The sequence below is a fragment of the Acanthochromis polyacanthus genome, chromosome 8, assembly GCF_021347895.1.
Source record: "Acanthochromis polyacanthus isolate Apoly-LR-REF ecotype Palm Island chromosome 8, KAUST_Apoly_ChrSc, whole genome shotgun sequence".
NCBI classification, from domain to species: Eukaryota; Metazoa; Chordata; class Actinopteri; family Pomacentridae; genus Acanthochromis; species Acanthochromis polyacanthus.
This window is the reverse complement of record NC_067120.1, coordinates 36,140,381-36,162,377: the sequence shown is the minus strand read 5'-3', so window position 1 is coordinate 36,162,377 and position 21,997 is coordinate 36,140,381. Positions and strand designations below refer to the sequence as shown.

General features: G+C 37.0%; 2 protein-coding genes across 3 annotated transcripts in view; one reads left to right on the top strand and one right to left on the bottom strand.

The window, feature by feature from the left end:
* The window catches only part of LOC110955853 (aminopeptidase N-like), a 55,384-nt gene extending 54,811 nt beyond the window's left edge, over positions 1-573 (top strand). Inside the window, exon 24 of the mRNA XM_051952656.1 lies at positions 24-573. The gene's annotated coding sequence lies outside the window, so the exon portion shown is untranslated. The remainder of the gene's footprint in view (positions 1-23) is intronic.
* LOC110955854 (synaptic vesicle glycoprotein 2B-like) overlaps positions 1-21,997 on the bottom strand; it is a 105,638-nt gene that overhangs the window by 17,732 nt on the left and 65,909 nt on the right. For both annotated transcript variants that reach the window (XM_051952664.1, XM_022200995.2), the window contains exons 3-9: positions 15,389-15,615; positions 7,336-7,516; positions 5,153-5,304; positions 3,364-3,497; positions 3,039-3,128; positions 1,805-1,918; positions 57-145 (exon numbers count right to left, since the gene is read on the bottom strand). In XM_051952664.1, the coding sequence (XP_051808624.1) occupies positions 57-145; positions 1,805-1,918; positions 3,039-3,128; positions 3,364-3,497; positions 5,153-5,304; positions 7,336-7,516; positions 15,389-15,615 (987 nt within the window). The remainder of the gene's footprint in view (positions 1-56; positions 146-1,804; positions 1,919-3,038; positions 3,129-3,363; positions 3,498-5,152; positions 5,305-7,335; positions 7,517-15,388; positions 15,616-21,997) is intronic.

Below are 21,997 nucleotides of genomic sequence, written 5' to 3'. Positions count from 1 at the left end.
CAGTGATCTGACTCTTCCTTTAGCCTGGACGATGAACGAGTGAATGTGGGACCGACCTGAAGGCCATGCAGAACCAGATGATGGCCATGAAGAGAGTAGCGAACCTCAGCTCAGCCGACAGGAGGGACGCCACGTTCCTCAACACCTGGACAGATGTTCAAACACATGGGACGCTTTAGAAATAACTCCAGACTGAGTATATAATATAACAGAAATCAGATCCAGTTCTCTGCACAGCGCTGGGATCAGCTGCTTGGGAACAACATCATTTTTACACAATATACTGCAAATATTATGCACAGAAGGGGACATACGTTGTGTTTTACTCATACAGCTCACAATAATGTTAATAATCAAGCATTTATTGATTCATTCATGCATCATTTTTCTGCTCAGAAAGCCTGTGAACCTTAACTAAACAACAGTAACTATCATCAGTCTTTGTACAGTAAAGGTAATGACTTTTTACTACTTTACTAGGCAGAAATCTACGTATTTTCCTGCTATTTTTGGTCATTTGATAAACAAAAATGTCTATTATGCTGAAGAAATGAAACCTGAATTCACCAAAAATGGCTCATGCATATTTATAAATTCCAGTTTGTATTTTTTGATGATTTTTTTTTGTTATTAAAATCTAAAAATCTCTTAATTCTTTGCAGGAACAACATCATCAGAAACATCGAGCTAACATGCTACAACATGCTAGCTGTGTGGTTGTTAATATTGACTTCGTAATTAACTTTGCTCCAGAAACGGTCTTTTTCATTCTTATATGTGGAGAATGTGGTGATGTCAGGTCAGACAGGGCTTCAGCAGAGTTCAGCTAAATAAATGTAAGTGTTTTTAATTCACACAGAATGGTAAAGTGTGACAAGAGTGAATATATTTACATTCATGTCACGTTTTAGTCCGCACTATACACACAACATTCTCTAATTAATCAATTAGTGTGACCTGGACCCAGGTAAGTAGAAAAACTAAATAAAGAAATTAAAAATAATCCCAGTGATCTTCCAGTAGAATCCAGTAATCATTAGTCTGAACTATTCTGTCAGAAAGGAGGAAAAAACTTCACATTCAGGGAGTTGGAAGCAAAGAATTTAGAATTTTTTTTTACTAAAATTTAATAATCGATTACTAAAATGGTTACCAATTGACTTTAAACCTAAAATAACTGATAAATTGTTGCATCTCTGGTGCACAAACATATTAATATGACAATGTGGGACACTGATTCAAATTTGTTGGGATATAAAAAGCATGTTATTGGAATAATTTAAGTGTTATTTTTCTTCAAAAAGTGACTTAAACTGATTAATCAATTATCAAAATAGTTGATGTGTAACTAATCGATTCATTGTTACAGCTCTAGTATAAAACTTTATTTTTCCATATGAAAATGTAGGACATTGATTACTTCTTTCTTTTTTAAAAAAACAACAAAACTACATGTTGTTGGAATAAATTCAGCGCTTTATTTCTTAAAAATTGAAACTGATTAATTGATTGTTAGTGAATAATTTAACCGTGGACAACTTATTTAACTTTTGTAGCTCAACTCAACGCCGGCAGATAAATGTTCTCGTTTATTCTCTTTTAATTAAGTAGACGTAAAACATAAATAATCAAAAGCATGTCAACAAAGTTTCGTGTTGGAGTTTGACACCAAGATTTTCATTTTCGCCTCAGAAGTATATCGGTTCTTAATATCGGTCTCCTTGATGAGTAATAATCTGCATCAGTGCCGACCCTGTAAAACCCACATCAGTAAACACAGATTATGTTTGTGTTTGCTTCCTACCAGTTTACAGAGCGTCAGAGAGCGAACAGCCCAGCGTTGGACCGGCGTTCCTGTCGCGCTCTGAATCTCGATGAACTCGTCTTCGGCTGTCTTCGGTGCTTTGATGTGAGTCACCTGAAAAAAAATACAAACAGCAGAAGGGACATTTCACTTGTTCTTTTTCTGAGCAGCTCCTTTAGAACACAACAGACATATTTATGTAGACATTTTGTTTTACACTGGTGCTTCAATCCACCTCTTTACCTAAGCTGCTTGAGTTTTATGTATAAAGTAATTATTAGTGATTTAAAGCACTAATATCCACCAACACGCCTCTATAACAGCGTTCTCAGGCGAAGAGCAAAACCAAAGATCCAGATAACTTCAGAAATCTAAAAATACCTTCTATTGACTCACAAATGAGACGTGCTTCTTCTGAACCTTGTCGTTATTTATCAGGTAGGAATCAGGTCAACAGTGAGACAGCAGCAGCAGAGGATGGAGACGCTTCTGAACATAATGTTCAGCTTCTTTTTCTTCTGCTGTCAGACTCTAACGTGGGTTGAATTCAGTCCATCTTTACAGCTCCAGACTAATTTTCTCACTTGTATCACTGATGCTAACAACTATCTCAGTGGTGGCACCCTTTCACACTCTTTCTGATTCATTTTGTAAGATTTCATTGCCATAAACCGGTCAGACAAAAACTCCCCCTTTTTGATGGACGCTACTATTTACTGATGTTCCCTGAACGCCTCGCATGTTGTAGGCTACGCTTCACGCTAGCCAGTTCAAAAATTAGTTAAAAAAAGAATCAAATAATTTGTTCTGCTGTCAGATTTGGTCGACTTCTTGTGGTTTTGAGCCGCATTTTAAACGCCAGGACTGCAGTCGATCGTGTTTGTTTTGTTATAGGAAGACAAAATTGTGTTTGTGGTTAATTTTAGTTTTACTTTTGAGCACTAGCTCTGCGTTAGCCATCATCTTAAACTCAGTTGAGATCTCCTTGTCTGCACCTGCTCTCCATATTTTTTTTTGATAATTTGCTACAGATGAGAAACAACATATTGACAGATATTCTTATCTAGATAGAACATTTTGTTTATTGTCCTCAGATCTCTTTTCCTCTTGGAGGTCTCTGCTGCTAATCTAAAGCTAAGAGGTGATTCTGCTGTCAGGAAGAACTGACTCTTTGTGTTTTATGTTCTTTATATTATATACAGTCAGTATTATTCTAATAAGTGAATGTGCTCACGGTGAAGACTTTCTCCGGCTGCCCTTTGGCCCTCCAGTTGGTGTCGTGGACCTGCTTCAGGATCATCCAGGCCTCGTCGTGTTTGGCGTTCTGCTCAACACACACAAAAAGCAGAGGAAAGCTAAACCTAAAATCTACTGGAATTACTGATCTGTGCCATTAAATATCTCAGGAAGCTTCAGGATGTTCAGTAATAAAACCTGGACCTGCTGTCAAACACAACCTGAAAGATGTCTGTAGATGTTAATACACTATTAGCGTAGCAGTGCTGTTAGCGTAGCAGCGCTGTTCGCGTAGCAGCGCTGTTCGCGTAGCAGCGTCTCACCTCCAGCAGGAAGCGAGGACTCTCAGGCATGAATGTGAGTCCGACCAGAGAAGCGATCGCAGGAAGAGCAGCAACCAGGACGAAAACCCTCCAGCTGTGGAACTGGAACTCTGTGCCCATACTGAAGCCCCAACCTGAACACAAACATACAAACAAGTGAAATATACAGCAGAAACAGAAACAGTCAACATCTGGTGAGTCTGTGACACATCTGGTGGCATTTCATCAATCAAACAATTACAAAGAACACCAGCAGATGAATCAGTAATGAAATGAATAACCATTAGAAGCTTTAATTAGCAGTCAGTCATGATTTTTGTTGTTTTAAGAAGCAGTGGGAGGATTCTTTGGACTTTATTCTCCTAAGAAGTTCCACAAAATGATCCCAAAACAAGAAAAAAAATGTCTACAAGTGACTCCACATGAAGTTTAGAACAGCGTTCTAATATTATAATATTATTAACGCGAGCACAAGCAGCATAATAGAAGGGTAGATAACTGAAAAATCATTCAAACTGTCATACAAGCATCAAATTTGACATTACAGGTCGCAAATTTAGAAAAAAAGCTGCTGGATGGCGGCCATTTTTCAAGGTTGCGTGCATTGGCATCATAATTTGAACATTTTTTAACTCGGGTATCCAATTTTAATGACATTAATTCTGTTTCATACATTTTTTCACATCTTAGAATTCTTTTCCTGGCAACAGAAAGCCTCTACAAATCTGTAAAACAAAGTAAATAATAAATAATTCTGAGTTAACATATTTTAAAAGAGATTACCAAAAAAAAAAAGCTAAGTTATCCTGTTAGAAAATACAAATTTGGATTCTACAAGTTAATTTCTACATATTTTGACATTAAAAGAAGCAAATCGCTCTTGATTTCATGACGTGAAAATGTGCAGGAATATGTGTCAGAAATTTCTGTGGCTAAAAATAAATCCCTCTATGGTGGACACATGGGGCAGTTTTGGTGCTTGTATGACAAAATGATTGATTCTTCTGATACTTGTAGTTATCGGCTCCACTATTTAGATTAGAACTTGTCACTGCACAAAGTACAAGAACAGGGGTTCCTCGATTTACGTCAGAATTCCGTTCCTATGGTGCGATGTGACGAGATTTTCACCGCAAGTCGAAACTCACATACTGTACAGAAGTACCTCTGTCACTCACCTACGCTAACACAGAGTTAAAATCATAATCTAAGACATAAAAACACTGTACAGTAGAAAGAAAAATAAACAACACGAACGAAAGAAAGCGAATGTAGCACAGTCCGGCGAATGTGAACAAAGACGTGACGGCGTATTCGCCCGCTTCGCTCGCCAACTCGGTCCCGTGTGAAGTTTGTTTTAACGTCGCAAACAGAGTACGTCGGAATGGTAGAACAAGACTTTCTTAATAAATTTATAGGAGATGACGACGTAACCAAGAAACGCCGTAGGACGAGGACGTCGTAAACCGAGGACCTGCTGTACTAAGACGATGAAATGCAGCTTAGCAGATACAAGTGCAAAAGAGGCAATAAAGTGCACCAATACAGTATTTTACAGTATAAACACAAACAGTATGGACAGAGTGGTATAAACACACTGAGTATATAAAGATATAGCTGTGGACTTGATATAAAATAGTTAATCTGAATGTACAAGTAGGGAAAACAGCGGTATGAACAGTATAAACGGGATGTAAAACTGTAAATAACGTTAACGCGAGGAGATAAATGCAGTATGTGTGCAGGATGAGCCACAGAGAGGATACTATTAAAAACACTGCTGTCGTACCGTATCTAGGGATGATTCCCCAGGCCGTAAACGAAGCATAGATGCCACCGATCATCCAGAACATACACAACCAGGACAGATGTTCTCCTCGCTTGTCCATCTGAAGGAACTCGGAGAAGTACGAGTACACAATCGGCACCGTGCCTCCGATACTGAGAGCAGAAAGACAAAAAGAGGGGAAGGAGTTATTTAGAAAGTCAGCATAGAAGTGTAAGAAGAATTATATAAATATATATATATATATATATATATATATGAGATGCTACAGGAGGAGTTTGTTGTAGAAAACTTTGAAACTGGGAGTAGAGTTCAGGTATTTTTAGCAAACGTCTCCTGGAGCAAACAGCAGATTCCTGGTGTTAGATCTGTATCAGCGGGCTGTAAAAAGCTTCGGTGTCGCTGCATGTCGGCACAGACGAGCAGCAGAGAGGGTTTGTATGACAAACTGCATGAACCTCTGAGGCGAGAAGTTCTGTTTTCAATCTCTGAGCTCCGTATGTGACCTGGTTTCTGAGTCGGCGAGGCTCCCTGCAGACCTCGGTTATTCTGAGAGCCGCACTCTGCTGCGTCACCGCTACAAAACACCGACACATTTCTGCTCTCAGACCCGATGCAGCTTCACTTGTTGTCTTACATCAGCGTTAAAAAGCCGCATTAATGGATGAAAGGTGATGAAAATGATGCAGCTACAGGAAATGTTGCACATCTGTAGCTTCACATGGCAGCAAAAGGAAACTCCAGCGCTCAAAAATCAATAAAAAAGGCGACTGAGACTATTTACGAAACAGAAAATAAATCTAAAGTAGAGCTAAAACAGCTAGCCAATCGATTATACCAGCAACAGGAAAATAATCAGCAGCTATTTTTATAATTGATTAATTGCTTCAGTTATTCTTCAAGTGAAAAAAAGAACCATTTGGTGATTTGACCATCTTTAAAGTCGATATTTGACACTTTTCAGTGTCAGAAGTCACTGTAAAACTCAATATTTAGTTTTTTCTTTTACATTTGAAGGTGTCGCCTTTAGCTCAGCAGCATTTTTGTCTTTTTTTTGACATTTTGGAGACAAAATTCCCCCCAAAAAATAATTATATATATATATATATATATATATATATATATATATATATATATATGTATCAGTAATGAAAATATTCATTTGTTGCAGCCCTAAATGACATTCAGGGTGTCTTTATTTTCACAGTAAATACAGTATTGAGGAGATCATTTATTGAACAGAAAATCAATCCATAGTAGAGCGAAACAACTAATCAATTACACAATCAACCAAACAATGTTCAGCAGCTGTTTTTATTGCCTCAGTCATCCTTCAAACAAAAACAGTTAAGAAAAGTCACACAGCTGTAAATCTGAATGTTATAAAAGAAGATATCTGCTGCGTCACTGTGTCAAAAATCACTGCAAAACTGGAGTTTTTGGTGAACATTTGAAGACGCAGAAGTTTTTGACATTTTACGGACAAATATTCATTAACTGCAGCCCTAATTTTACCTCAGGGTGATGTCTTTTATATGTTTAACTGTAAAAAAAGCAAGAAGGAGTTTACATTTTAATATTTTACGATTTAAAAAAAAATTTAAACGAAACAAACTAAAATAGTCTAAAACAATTAACTAAAGTGTAGATTTTGCGGATTATTTGGAGTCTTTCGTTTTCATATGACACTGAACAAGGAGGAATTTGAATAATTTGTATAATACTAACATAATTTATTGGGAGAAATTGAAAAAAACAAAGTCATATCGGCTTATATGGTTGTTACAACATCTGATTTCCACTACATGATTATGATGTTGAAAATAATTGAAGATAAAGACATTATTGTGACAGCTACTGAAAATCCGGACCTAAAAAAGAATCAACTGCATCTTGAATTTTGTGTATTTTTTCTTTTTTGGGCAAAAATAATTATAATACAAGTGTAAGGAAGTGGCAAAACAATGACAACCGAGAATAAAAAGTGTAATGGGTATTTTAATAAAATAAATTATCAGAAAAAGCAAGAAAATGCCGAGATTCCTGTCAATTAAGGTGACAGACTTTGTATTGTGTTTTTCCGTAAAGCTGTTTGGTTTAGTTGCCCCCCCCAAAGATCCGTTCTGAGCAGAAAAATCCCTGTTAATGTCTGCAACAACATTAAAACGAGCGTTAATGAGCGTTACCCGATGCCAGACAGCAGCCTGAAGAACAGGAAGAAGCCGTAGCCCTGAGCGAACGACGACAGGAAGGCAAAGATGCAGTTTATCTCCAACGCCACGACCAGACAGCGCCGACGGCCCACTTTGTCCGCCAGACCTCCCCACAGGAAGGCCCCCACCATCATGCTGAGGAAGACCACCAGACCTGAAGGAAACAAAATGAAGTCAGTGTTTAAATGAAGCTGCAGGAACCTTCATACGGTGAGATTGAACTTCATGAGGCAGCATCTGCTTTGAGTTCAGCAGAAACTAATAGACTCCCATTAAAAAAAGCATCAACGTGGAGTCAGTGAACGCATCTCACACCTTCATTGTTTAGATTGTCAGATATTTTGTCGCTGATGAAGAAAACATTTTCCCTGCGCAGTTTTCTGTAATTAAAGCTTCTTCTACAAGGTTAACTGTGCTTAAAGACCCTCAGAGGTTCTGTTTTCTCAGGAAGTAAGTGTTTTTTAATGCACTTTATATGCAGTGTTATCGTTAATGGGAGCCTCACATTTCCCCAGTCTGTCTTTCAGCTTTCAGGAAGTAGATAAACCTGGTGGGCTGTGAGGCAGCAGCTCATTCTCAGTGGCTCTTACAGATTATCTGGGGTAAAGCAAACCTTTAAAACCGCAAATACTTGGACAGAAAGTACTAATTGGAACCAGTAAAACTCTAAAATTACATCCAATTACATTTTTGTATTTTGGGTGGAACAGTGTTTGGACATAAAGTACTAATTGGTTTCAATAGACCTTTAAATTCATAATTACTTCAACAGAAGGTTGTGCTTTGGATGAAATAGTGGTTGGACAAAGTATTAACTGGTTTCAACAGACTTTTAAAATTACAAGTACTTGACCAGAGAGTAGTATTTTGGATCCAACAGTGCTTGGACAGAAACTACTTAATGGTTTCAATAGACCTTAAAAAATACAAGTACTTCGACAGAAAGTAGTACTTTGGATGGCACAGTGCTTGGACAAAAAGTACTAATTGTTATCAATAAACTTCTAAAAATACAAGTACTTCGACAGAAAGTAGTGTTTCCGATGGAACAATGCTTGGGACATAAAGTACTGACTGGTTTCAACAGACCTTTAAAAAATACAAGTACTTCGACAGAAAGTATTTTTGTATTTTGGGTGGAACAGTGTTTGGACATAAAGTACTAACTGGTTTCAATAGACCTTTAAATTTATAAGTACTTCAACAGAAGGTAGTGCTTTGGATAAATTGTGGTTGGACAAAAAGTATTAACTGGTTTCAACAGACTTTTAAAATTGCAAGTACTTGACCAGAAAGTAGTACAGTGGATGGAACAGTGCTTGGACAGAAAGTACTGATTGCTTTCAATCAGACCTTTGAAATTATAAGTACTAGACCAGAGAGTAGTATTTTGGATCCAACAGTGCTTGGACATAAAGTACTGATTGGTTTCAGCAGACCTTTAAAATTATAAGTACTTGACCAGAAAGTATATTTTGGGTCTAACCAATCCATTGCAACTATAAGTACAAAAACACAAAGTAGTATACTAGGTGGAGTAAACTTTTATAACTATAACTCATTCATTAGAAAGTAATATTTTGAAGGAATAAACCTTTTAAGTATTAGTGTTTGGACAGTAAGTGGTATTTTGGGTGGTACAGACCTTTACGATCATCAACTGCTTTGCCAGAAAATACAATATGGGCGGAATAAACATTTAAAAGTTTGGTGTCACTTAGAAATGCTCTTATTTTTGAACAAAATGCATTTTTTTTCCAATGAAGATAACATTAAATAATCATGAATCCAGTGTAGACATTGTTAATGTGCTAAATGACTATTCTATCTGGAAACGGCTGATTTTTAATGGAATATCTCCATAGGGGTACAGAGGAACATTTCCAGCAACCATCACTCCTGTGTTCTAATGCTACATTGTGTTAGCTAATGGTGTTGAAAGGCTCATTGATGATTAGAAAACCCTTGTGCAGTTATGTTATGTTTTTATGAATAAAAGTGTGGAAAACATGAAATTGTCTGGGTAAACCCAAACCCCTGAGCAGTAGTGTAGGCCAACTCATAGTATTTCATATAGTGAGATGAAGATCTTAAGAACTATAAACAGAGAACCCAACAATCCAAAGTGGCCTTTAGATTCGCTATGAGCAAGCAGTCAGTGACACTAGCAAAGAACCACAAAATATCGTTTAATGGGGAGTAAGAAAGACACCTCCAACTGCACCAGAATCAGGGACGGCGGCTTTCTGCTTCGACCGGTTGGAATGAGAGACTGGACAAATAAATTTGAGTTCCTGAGGAAAGTGGTGATTTCCACTTGCAGTTTCAAAGTGTAACCTCTATTCTTTTGGACAACAAACTAAGAAAGTTTGATGATTTTTTAAAAAAAAATTTACTAAAAGCTAAACATACCTGAAGGAGATCCATGACACCATGTCAACCTTTAGTTTCTTTGTTCATAAAACTGTATGCTTTGGCAGCCAGATTTGCACCGTCAAGTTCCTGTAAGCGAGGTTTTTTCTGGAATTTTCCTGAAGATCACATGACTAAAAGTGTGAGTTTTCATGGAAAACATGGAATTGTCTGGGCGACCCCAAACTTTAATTTCTGATTTTTTGTGGATTAGACCACTCTGCTTCTACCCCTCAAAAAAGACTGAGTTCAGAGATATTAGTCTTTATAATATTATTATTCCAGTCATTTCTCCCTCAGACAGTCCGGCCGACTCGTGCACTGAAGCCTGAGTCATGTCGGCACATTCAGCTCTTTTCTAAAAACTCCAGACCTTCATTAGCGGCGAGATTCGGCCTCTGCCAAGTTCAGCCCCGACCGGAGCCAGAGAGCAGCACGGCGACAACGTTTCGCCTCGGCCTGCAGATGGTCGTGCAACAGGGGAGAGCCGACAGTGACTCATCACGCTGCTCTGCGGTTATAAAACCCCAGCTGGTGTATCTGTTTTCAAATAAGCTCGTCCCTGGAAGACGGGGCGGCTCGGAGATGCTGCACGGCTCTTTCCAAGGTCAGGACAGAGAGCATCGATCACCGAGTCTGCTGACTCAGAGCACAAACAGACACGCAGGCGTGGTTTAAAAAAAAACAACTGCTCTGAAACGCACCGAGGTAAGGTGGGAGGACGGAGGAGGTGTGAGACGGGAGCAGCACCGAGGAGGAGGAGGACGGTGTAGGAGGAGGACAAACAGTCAAGCTCAGTTTCTGTGTGATGGGAAAGGAGGAAACAAAGAGTAAATGGGATGCGGTGCAGGGGTGAGGATGGACAGATGGCGCTGAAAGACGGAGAAAGTTGGACAGAAAGTGTCGGCGATGAGTCAGCTGCTGCCAGCGGGGAGAAGCTTTAAAAAAGACTGCTGATAAACACAAAGGAGACTGAACGGTGCCAGATGTAAACTCAGAGCAGGAGGATTTACTGACACACAGATACACAACACACTGGAAAAAATGCTCCTCTCAAAACAAGGAAAAAAACTTATTTCAAAGAACTCTTACCTTGAAATAAGTGAAAAAATCTGCCAGCAGAACAAGTGAAAAATGGCTTGGTAAGATTTCTTGAAATAAGATCTGATATTTAGAATATTGAGATCTTAAAATTAGCTATAAAACTTATTTTAAGCTGTATTTTACCAGGATTGTCAGGCTTTGGTGTCTTAACCCTCCTGTTGTCCTCATTTATGGCACCAAAAAAACTGTTGCCTTGTCTAAAAAGATCCAAAAATTCAGCAAAAAATTACCCAAATCTATAAAAATTTGCAAAATCTTCAGGAAGAAAATTCCTTAATTTTTTTTTGTTTAAAACCCCAAATTTGGCAAGAAATAAAAATTTAAAAAATGAAAAAAATTTGTAAATATTTTCAAACAATAAATAAAAATCTTCCCAAAAAAATCCTAAAAATATCTAAAGTGATTCCATATATATCAGTAAACTTCTCATATTTTCTTTAAGAACATTCATTAAAAAAAAAAATCTCTGAATTTTGTTGGATTTTGGTTGATTTTTTTGGTGAATGTTCTTAAAGAAACTTTTTTTCATTTCTTTTTTTTTTCCCCCACCAAGAACTGTTCAAAAATCTCCCAAAAAATGTTGAAAATGTGGAAGTTTTCACTGTGAAAATATACATATTTTCTTCCAAATTTTTAAACTTTAAAACAAGATAATTTCAAGATTGTTTGACTTAAGATATTTAAGATGTGTTGTCTTAAAACACGTCCCTCTATCTTGCTGAAATGTCACTTGTTAAATAAATTTATCCTAAATCAAGTCGGATGAGACACTTTGACTAAAAATAAGACAAATACACTTGGCGTTTTTGCAGTGCACTGTCAGACATTATACTTCAGTCTGACCCCTTCTCAAATTTTTTGGAAGATGCTGACTCATTTTTTGAAAATATTTACAAGAATTTTCTAACCAAATTTGGGGATTTTTTAAAAAAAATAAAACTTTTAAGGAATTATTGGAATTTTCTTCCTGAAGGTTTTGCAAATTTCCAGAAATGTGGGGGAATTTTTTTTGCTGAATTTTTGGATTTTCTTAGACAAGGATGAAGACAGCAGAAGGGTTAAAGGATGTGATTTTGACATCTTGGTTCCAGACACCACAGGACACCTTCAGGGTCCAGTGGAGTTCATCAGACAGGTCAGGAAAAGGGGACCAACACAATATTAGGCAGCTGATCATAATGCTATGCCTGATCAGTGTACATTATGGGGTGAATTCAATCATGGAGTGGCCCAGCACTGTCATCCATCCTCACAACAATCACACTAAAATAATTGTCTCTTATTCTATAATCTGTTTTCATCTTCCTGTACCTCTTCTTCTCTTTCATCTCTGCATGCCCTACTTTCCACCCTGATATTACCCTTCCTCTTCCTTCCTCTTCATCTCCTGCTAACACACACTCGTTTCACATACACAGCACTCACAGTTTGCCTTAAATAAACACCAGCGTTCCCACCGATTCCCTCCCAGTCAGCAGGATATACAGACTAATACAGCGGTCCTATTTATTGTACACACTCGTCACTAACTGGCAGAGTCACTGCTGCCTGCTTACTGCACATTAGCTAATTAGACTGCAGGAGGGAAGCCAGGGCTCCCTTTAAGAAGCCGTCAGAGGCGTTTATCACACCGCTCTCATTACCTTCATGCAGCGTCGGATCATTATTTCACACAGAGTGGAACTCAGTTTAACTATGTTTGATTAATTAAGCTTATTAACCCTTAAATACAGACTTCTTTTTCTATTTCTATCAGAATTAGCTGCAAATATGTCCTCAAAAACTACTTGTGTGTTCGAAGCAGCGGCTAAAGAAACTATAACTGGTTATCTGGATGTATTCTTTGACATTTTCATGTTCTGGTTCTGCTTTAAATTATCCGATTAATGGGCTCCCCCTCTTCCTTATCAGCAGCCTCAGATTTATCTTCATTTGCACAGCTGTTTGCATCAAAATATTTCCAAAAATAACGCTGTTCTTAACTGCACCTGACGCTCAGGTGCTGCAGAATCATTTTACCGTGACAATAAGTCCAACAGGCACATTTCTACGTTATTAAATCTGAGTTTAAGCATTGAGACTGCCACCAACAGACCAAATTGTGAATTACAACATTATCCACTAAGATTTTGACTGTAGTAGTTTGTTAAAGACAGTTTGAAGAACACCAGGGAAAAAAGGCAGAATAAGACAGTTCCTTCCCCAGAGACCTGAGGTATTATTGTGCCACTTTTCCTGCATAAATTAAACCATAATGGGCTAAAAACAGGTGTAAAAATGACAAAGTACCTGAACTGGCTGCCCTTTTATTTTAGTAACAAAGGAAATGCAGCTAAAAATAATCAGTTTATGCCCCTGACCTAAATATACAGTAATACAAATGTGATTTTTGTTGCCATGACAACAGTTTCAGCAGGTATTTTTTATTCCAGGACTAATCCTATTGTCTTGTTGTGTTGTTTTTCCTCTCAAGATTGATATTTTACTCAAACCATTCAATGATTCTACATTGTGAAGGATATTATTTTAATTATATTCTCAGCTCCATTAAAGTCGATGGAAGGTTATGAAATAATTCTATTCCTAAAAAAGGAGGTAAATAGAGAGCAAACTCCTCTAAAACGACAAATATGTTGAATATTATAAAAATCACAGAACAGTACAGTGGATTTCCAGTAATGACCAAATCTCATAGCAGCACAAAAAAATAAAACTCAACTGGAGTAAAGGTTGGATAAAAGACACTCTGATACGCTCAGTTAATTCTACTCAGGTCAACTTTGTAGTTTCTTTAATTTACCTCAAGCTACTGTTAGCAAAAACTGACTCTACCTGCTAATATAAGACATTAAAAGGACTTCAGTTGGTTTTTACTCTCATTAAAAATCACAACCTTATATACAGCTAAAAACAATGAAAGAAGTTTTGTAAAATGTAACTGTTTAAACAACTAGCTGGGGCTGGAAATGATTTTTATTAGTGATTGATGTTTTGATTATTCCTGCACCCCAAAAAGAGATTTTAAATGATAGAATGATAAAAACTGAGTTATGACATTTTCCCATATGTTCAGCATTGTGCAACATCCAGGAATGCAAATCCACAATAACCGTACAGTTTTAAGCTATCCAACTGATTTCACAGGCTACACATGTACATACAACTTATACATTAGATTTTCATTCTTTATATTTGCACATTTCTTACCGTACTTTTATAAAATGACTAATTTAGTGAATGCATGGACTGTATTGATGCTTGAAGTTACCGTACACAATGACAATAAATGAAAATCTATCGTACTTTATTATAAAAACCTAACAAACCCAAGGATTTCCTGGTGTCTTTATGAGCAAACCAACAGCTAATACTGAGTAATTATGAGGAAATTAAGAGGAAGGTTTCCATGAATTTAGCTTTAAAATGTAGGACCTGTAAAATAAAGGATTACCCCACTGTTTTCTAACATTTGTTTGGAGTTTATGAGCCTTAAAGCACTGGTTTATCTGGTGAACATCAACCACACAGGATCTAATGATCATGGGCAGGTCACAGTATTGATCTGATGAGCTGAACGATCACTCAGCTAATGAACAACTCAGTAAGATGAGGTCTCTTTGGCACATTTAAAGGTATTGGAGGAGATTTAATTTCCTACGACTTTGAACGTAGCATGCGCATGCGCACATACAACCTCTCCCTCACCCCCCTCTAACCTCCCCCCTCTTAACATTTACGAAGAAACGCCCCCCTCCAGAAACTTGCGTAGGACTCGTGAAGTTGCCTACAGCCGCAGTATAATACAATAATACATTTTACCTGTCCAGAAGGAATTTAGCAACCAAGGCATCTGTCTTTAGGTCCATTTGTTGCTTGAGCTGACGCCATCGCCTAAATGACTCGCCAATAATCACTTTTGTTTTTGCATTCTCGCAATCTAGTTGTCTTTTATTTTCTCTGACCTCAAAAAAAAAAAAAAGCCTTTCTTTTACAGCTGGGTCCCCCTGGATCTTTATCTGCCATTATGTAAAAAAGATGAGCAAAACAAGTCGCCAGCTAACTACGAAGCTATACCAAAGCAACACATACAGAAAACACGCAAGTCCAAGGCGTACGTAATCTACGGAACTAGGCCTGAACCGGAAGATTTTTGATTGCCTGGAAAGGGAGCAAACCAAACGCCTCGGTCCGAGCGTGTTGATTGGCTGATGTTTTTCAGGTCCTGCCAAGTCCACAGTTTGTTTTTGTTTTTTTTAAATTCTTTTAGAGACCATACATACAAGTCCACTAAAGGTCAGTATATTAATTTTATGTGAATCAGACAAATTAAACAACAAAACATCCTCCATAATGCCTTTAAAGTCATGACAACACGCTGTAGCTCTGCTGAGATCAACCAGACAGATTCATCATCACTGCTGGACAAATTCTTCAGACAGCAGCAGAGAAACACTTCTGACCAAACAAACGACACTGGAAGCAGCATTAAATCAGTAACTGAAGCCCTTACCCAGCATTCCTTTCTCAGCGTTGGACAGGCACAGGTCCTTCTCTGCAGACGGCAAAACGAAGGCGACCACGAAACACTCGACGCCGTCGGCCATCAGAGCGAGGCCGAGCACGATGAAGAGCGTCCACTGGAACTTGCCGTGACCACAGTCCTCCATGATGTCCTCGTACTGCTGAGAGAGCTCCTCCAGTTCTGAGGCAGCGCTGGCGGTGGTTCGAGATTTAGCCCTGAGACGGAGGACAAGAAGAAGTCATCAGAAGAGAGAGGAGGAGGAGGAGAAGAAGCAAAAGGGATAGACGAAGAAGATGGAGGAGGAAGAAGAAAAGAAGGAGGAAAGGAAGAAAACAAGAGAGAGAGGTGGAGAGGGAGAAGTTCCAGAAAGTAGAAAATGAAAGGGAGAGGAAGAAAAGGAGGAGGAGAAAGAAGGAGAGGAAGAAAAGAAGGAGGAGAAGGAAGAAGAAAAGAAGGACGAAGGAGAAGATGATGATGAAGAAAGAGGAATACAAGAAGAAGAAGAAGGAGGATGAAGGAGAAAAGAAGAAGAATGAGAAGAAGGGTGAGGGAGAAGATGAAGTAGAAAATGAAAAGGAGAGGAAGAAAAGAAAGAGGAGGAAGAAAAGTAGAAGAAAGAAGTAGAGGAAGAAAAGAAGGAGAAGTGGGAGGAGGAGAGGGAGAAAGAAGAAGAAGAAAAATGAAAAGAAGGAGAAGATGAAGAAAATAAAAAGGAAAAGAGAAGAAGGAAAAGAAGGAGAGGAAGAGAATGAGAAAAGGGAGAAGGAGAAGACGAAAAATGAAAAGGAGAGGAAGAAAATTAGGAGAAGACAAAGGAAGAGGAAGCAAAGGAGAAGAAAGAAGGAAGAAGAAGAAAAGAAGGACAAAAAGAAGGAAAAGAAGATGAAGAAGGGAGAAGAGGAAGAAAAAAGGAGACAAAAAGGAGAGGAAAAAAGAAGGAGAAGAAAAAGAAGAATACAGCAAATACAAATGTCAAATTAGCTTAAAATCAAATTCAACAAAAGAGATCACAAACATACATTTAAACCACAGCCCCATAGTCACTTCCAGTAAGAAATTATTTTAAAAAAAGATTATGGTTGGTATTAAGGAAGAAACCAGACAAGACTAAACACTGCGTTGCAAACCTTTTACTGTTATTAAAGATATGATTAGTTATTAAGATTAATAACTAATCATATCTTTACTAATATGTAAATTAAGATAGTCATTTACATATTAGAGATAAATACTGAAAATGAGGTTGTAAAGAGAAAAACAATGATTGTTAACACCGTCCTGAATGTCTCTAATGCTGCTATTTGTCACGTTAAAACGTTTCCAGCTCTTGTGGTTTTTATGTTTCAGCTCATCGATGTTCCTTCAACTCAGAGAGAAGAAGATCAGAGAGTTTATCCTTCTTTATTCTCAGTGCAGAGATGAAAACTAAACCAGAACAAAAGCTCTGAATCAGACTGCAGGCGAGCTACACGGGATGAAGAAATAAACTGTCTTTGGTTGGTCTCTGCAGTCTGAGGTGGAGGTTAAAACTGTCAACGGTACACGAGTTTAAGCAGTACAGAGATCTAAAATATTTATATATGTCACATTTGTATGAGCGGATGTGGAACAATCTGTTTTGGAACACAGTTATGTGATGATTATTTAACTCCACATTAATACTGCAGCTTTTAATCACTGTCTAGGAACAGAAAAGTACATTTTCCTTTTTAATATTGAATCATGCTCAATTTAATTTGGCTTTTTTGACAAGAATTTACAAAAAAAAACTAGATAGATAGATTAGATAGCTCTTTATTGTCCTACTTTTGTACAATAGCACAGCTAAATTTTAGTTTCATCCACCTCAGTGCTAAAAAAAGGACATGCAACTGTCAAAAAATAATAAAGATTATATACATATCACAACATCAAAATGCAATTATCAAAAAGGAACAAAGATAAATATAAACATTATATACATCTATCAAAGTAACTAATGAGCAGAATAAAGTAAGCAGTAAATTGACAGTATATAGGTATTTTTATATATTAGTTTAATTATTTGTGCTGTAAATAAGCATGTTCTAGGCAAAAAAAATTGAAAACGATTTAAAAATATATAAATGATAATAATTTAAACACATTAAAATATTAAATTGACACAACAACACAACGTATAGCAGCGTTCAGCATCTCACCTTGTCCGTTCATCTCATCTTCATCACAGCTAATTTATCATCATCTTCATCATTTAAGTTGTAGTATCTTGAGTGGTGAGTACCCATATAGAATTTTATACGTTGTAAAAATGAAGTAGGTTTAAGAGAGTAGACCGTGTTTAAGAGCATAGGAAGTGTTAAAAAGAGCGTCGGCCAAAAAATCTTTCTATGTCAAGTCTCTGCATCATCTCCTGCTATCGTGAAAATACTTTTGTGGTTCTTTGAAACAATCACAATCTTGACTGAAGCTGAGGAAAAGAAGCTGTAACTGCAAAAACAATATTGGAGGAAACTTGATTTAGGAGATAAAAACATTACCAATACCAAATCAATTAAGCCTTCTGTCAACTTTGCGGTAAGACTTTAACTGAGCGGCTGCCATGTGGAGCTCCCACTGAAGCCTCCATTCACTCTGTGCACTGACGGTTCAATAAAGGTCATTCAATCTAGTGTTTTACAAACAGAAACCCTCAAAAACTGCTCTACTGGCTGTAATGCTTAATTTCAGTTTATTATGAACTCGCTGCACTTTTTAATGGATTTCTTTTATACTGAGAGAAAACAGCTTGGAGTCTTTTATTTCTGACTGGATGAAGTGTTTTTACTGTTAAAGTAAGATTCACGTCCATTCAGGTGCTTTTAATATTTTCATTTTTTGTAAGGAAACTGGTGATTTTCTCTGCTTTTATGAAAACATTTCATCTCTAGAACACATGCCTCGCTAAAATCCTTTGTTATGGTGCTGATAAATGAAGCAGCGCCGTTTTTAGTTCGATAAACACTCACAGAGTGAACCAGCTGCAGCTAAATCTAATTTCAGACTCCTAATACCCACTACAGACGACTGATTGAGCTATCTGTGCAGGTGTGACGATGCATGGGTAAGGAAACATATTTGAAGTTTCAAATTGTTGAAATAAGTCCATCACAGTTCACTGCAGCTCAAGAAAGAATTCATCAAGCTGCTGGTTTTTCACTGTGTGCTGAAAACCAAGAACTGACACAGCCTTATGTTTGACAACCTAAAATCCATCAGTGTCACGTGATCGCTAAAAGCTGCCCATTCATTTTTTTTCTTGATTGGTCAATTTGATTACCAGCTGCAGCTCCAGCATTAAATCCAACACTTTGCATGTGAATCAATATGATTTATGAACTGTAATAAAAGAATTACATTTTCTTTACCAGACTCCAGATCAAAGGTGTCAAACTCATTTTAGTCCAGGTTCCACCTTCAGCCCAATCTAATCTCCAGTGATCAGTAAAATCACAGCATAATAACTGATAAATAACCACAACTCCTAATTATCCCTTTGATTTCGTGCAAAAATGTTCACATTTAAGGAATTCTCTTTTTACAAAAAATTCTGAACAACCTGAAATGTTTTAAGAAAATAAGTTTCAACAACATTATGCATCAGTTTATCATTCACACATTACAACTTATAGATCAGAGTGTAAAGGAACCAAACATTTAGTCACAGCTATCTGGAACTGAATGACTTTAGGAACAAAACGACAAAAAAGGACAAAAAAACAACAAAAACAAGACCAATATTAGAAAAATGAGACACAAAATGACAAAAATGAGACAAAACGACACAAAACAAAAAGGCAAAAATTGGACCAAAAAGTTACAAAGCAACAAAAAATGCAGAAACGACACAAATGAGAAAAAAAAATCATAAAACGACAAAAACGATGCTCAAAACAACGAATAAAGAGAAACACAAAATGACAAAAAAAACAACAAAAACAAGACAAAATATTACAAAAATGAGACACAAAATGATAAAAATGAGACAAAAACGACACAAAACAAAAAGGCAAAAATTAGACCAAAAAGTTACAAAGCAACAAAAAAATGGACAAACGACACAAATGAGACAAAAAATTATAAAAGCGAGAAACAGAATTACCAAAAAATAGACAAACACAAGCGAGACAAAAAAAAATCATAAAACGACAAAAACGATGCTCAAAACAACGAATAAAGAAACACAAAATGACAAAAAAAAACAGTTGAGACAAAAAGGCTGCAAAAAACGACAAAACCATGAGACAAACGACAAAAATCGGACAAAAAAATAAATATAACAAAAATGACAAAAGAACAATGAGCATTCTAGTATTTTACTTTAAGATCAAAACAACTTGTCAAGGTCTAGAAATTATTTTAAACTCATACTTTTGTCTTCCTGTAATTTCTACTCTTTGTAAAGTCGTCCTGCGGGCCGGACTGGAGCCTCTGGAGGGCCGGTTTTGGCCCACGAGCCACATGTTTGACACCCCTGCTCTAGATGAGGACGGACGACACGACAGCGACCCAAAACATCACTTAAATCTGAACAAGAACTTCATTTCTAACACTACTTTCCTCAATAGTTTGTGCAACATCAGATTCAGCATCATGTGTAATGTTTAATTAATGTCATTTTTCAGATGCAGTATTTCAGTTTCATGTGTTATCTTATTTTGCATCTTCACAATCATTGCATCATTGCCAATATTGCTTGTTACTTTTCTAGTGTAGTCTTATTTTAGCTTCATTATTTTCAGTTTCAGTGATTTATCATAATGTTATTGCTTGCCACTGGACACTGCCTTTATTCAAATGTTATGTAATTTTGTTTTGTAAGTATTTCTGACAAGAAATTCCTTCAGGATTAATACATTTTTATATTATCTTAGGAAATCACATCTAATATTACAGCTGCAGTGATTAATCTATTAGTAAACAGAGAAAAAAGGTCATAATTAAGCAGTGTTGCTGCTGTTTTCGGGGCAGCCTGAACTTCTACACATATTTTGACTCCCTGAAGAACCTTCTCTGGGACTATTTTTTAGGGAAAAAAAGACCTACTCCAGGGAACGACTGTGAAAAGCTGCTGTGCTGATTCAACGCTGATTAATTAAACTCAGAGGAGATGATGGGCGGTATTTTTCTCTGTCTTTTCCTCTCTAACATTGCCTTCAACCACGACAAATCGAACATGCAAGTTAAGATAACAAACCTGTAGCGCTCTGCTTCATAAATGTTCATAGAATTGGAGTTTAGGTTTGAAAAATGCCAGAATTTCCTGATTGTTTTAGTCTTAAGTCACAGTAATATGAAGAAGTCATCTCGGGCTGCAGTAAAGTGTGAGCTTTCACAGTTTGAAATTACATAATGTTTGCTGCAGTCAAACACGTACAAAAGTTCAAAACGGTCCCAAGTTCCTGCAGTGGAGAACAGTTCAATATTACCCAATTACTAAAAGCTGCTAAAGGATCTGACTAACGGATTAATCACTGCAGCTCTGACGTTACGTAAAAAGGATATTTAGCACAAGCTGATGGTTTTTACTGCAGATAAAGATGGACGACATGACACCCACATGTTACAGTCTCATTTCATTCATTTATTAAAGGATAACAAAACATCTTCACTAAATCACATTCATGCACAAACAAGGTCTATTAGAGCTGCAGCAATTAGTCAAATTATTCAGTGGAGAAAAACTTAATCAGCTGCTGGTCGTGATCAGATGTTATTGATGGATTTTATGTTGTTAAATTTAAAACTTCGCTGATTGTTTCTGTTGTATAGAACAAAAAAAAGTGATAAATTATTTGTGGGATACAAGCCACGTGTCATCCGTACATATTCAGTTACCCTTTGAATCCATCTGTTATCACACACTCATCGTCACACCTGTACAAACACCTCATCTAGAAAAAAGCCATGAGTCTGAAGTGTTGATTAGGAGCTGTAAAATCTCAACACAGCGCCATTACTGTGTGAAGCTTCACTGTGACATTTTACTAAAATATTCCCAGCACAGTGTTTGGGGGTTTCATTAAACTGTGGGTGGGAACCATCTCCAGTGAGAAAAGAATAGTGTGTGACCATTTCTGAATAAAAGTGCAGTAAAATATTTCACTTTTATGCATAGAATTAGTGTTAATGAGTTCTATCTCTGGTAATAAAACTGAAAATTGAGGACTGGACTTTGCTCTCACTGTCAAATTGACTAACTGGCCCTAATAAAGGAGATATGTTTTATAATAACTCACTCTGACTTATTAAAGCGACACCTTTGTGAGCTCAGCAGGTCTGAATCTCAGTAAAATAAGTAGAAGGAGACGACTCGGAGGCTGTTTAACCAAATATAATTCTGCTTCATGTATCAATATGAGCCAAACATGTGTATTAGGGGTGTAACGGTAAACAAAACTCATGTTTTTTGGTACAGCAGAGAAAATTAAAACAATGCATTGCATTTTTTTAACTTGCTTGTTTAAAAAAATCAGTTCAGTTCAATTTATTTATATAGCTTCAATTCGCAACAAACTGCTGTCCGAGGTTTGGGGGCGCTTAGAAGTGTCCTTATTTTTCAAATAAAAGCATTTTTTT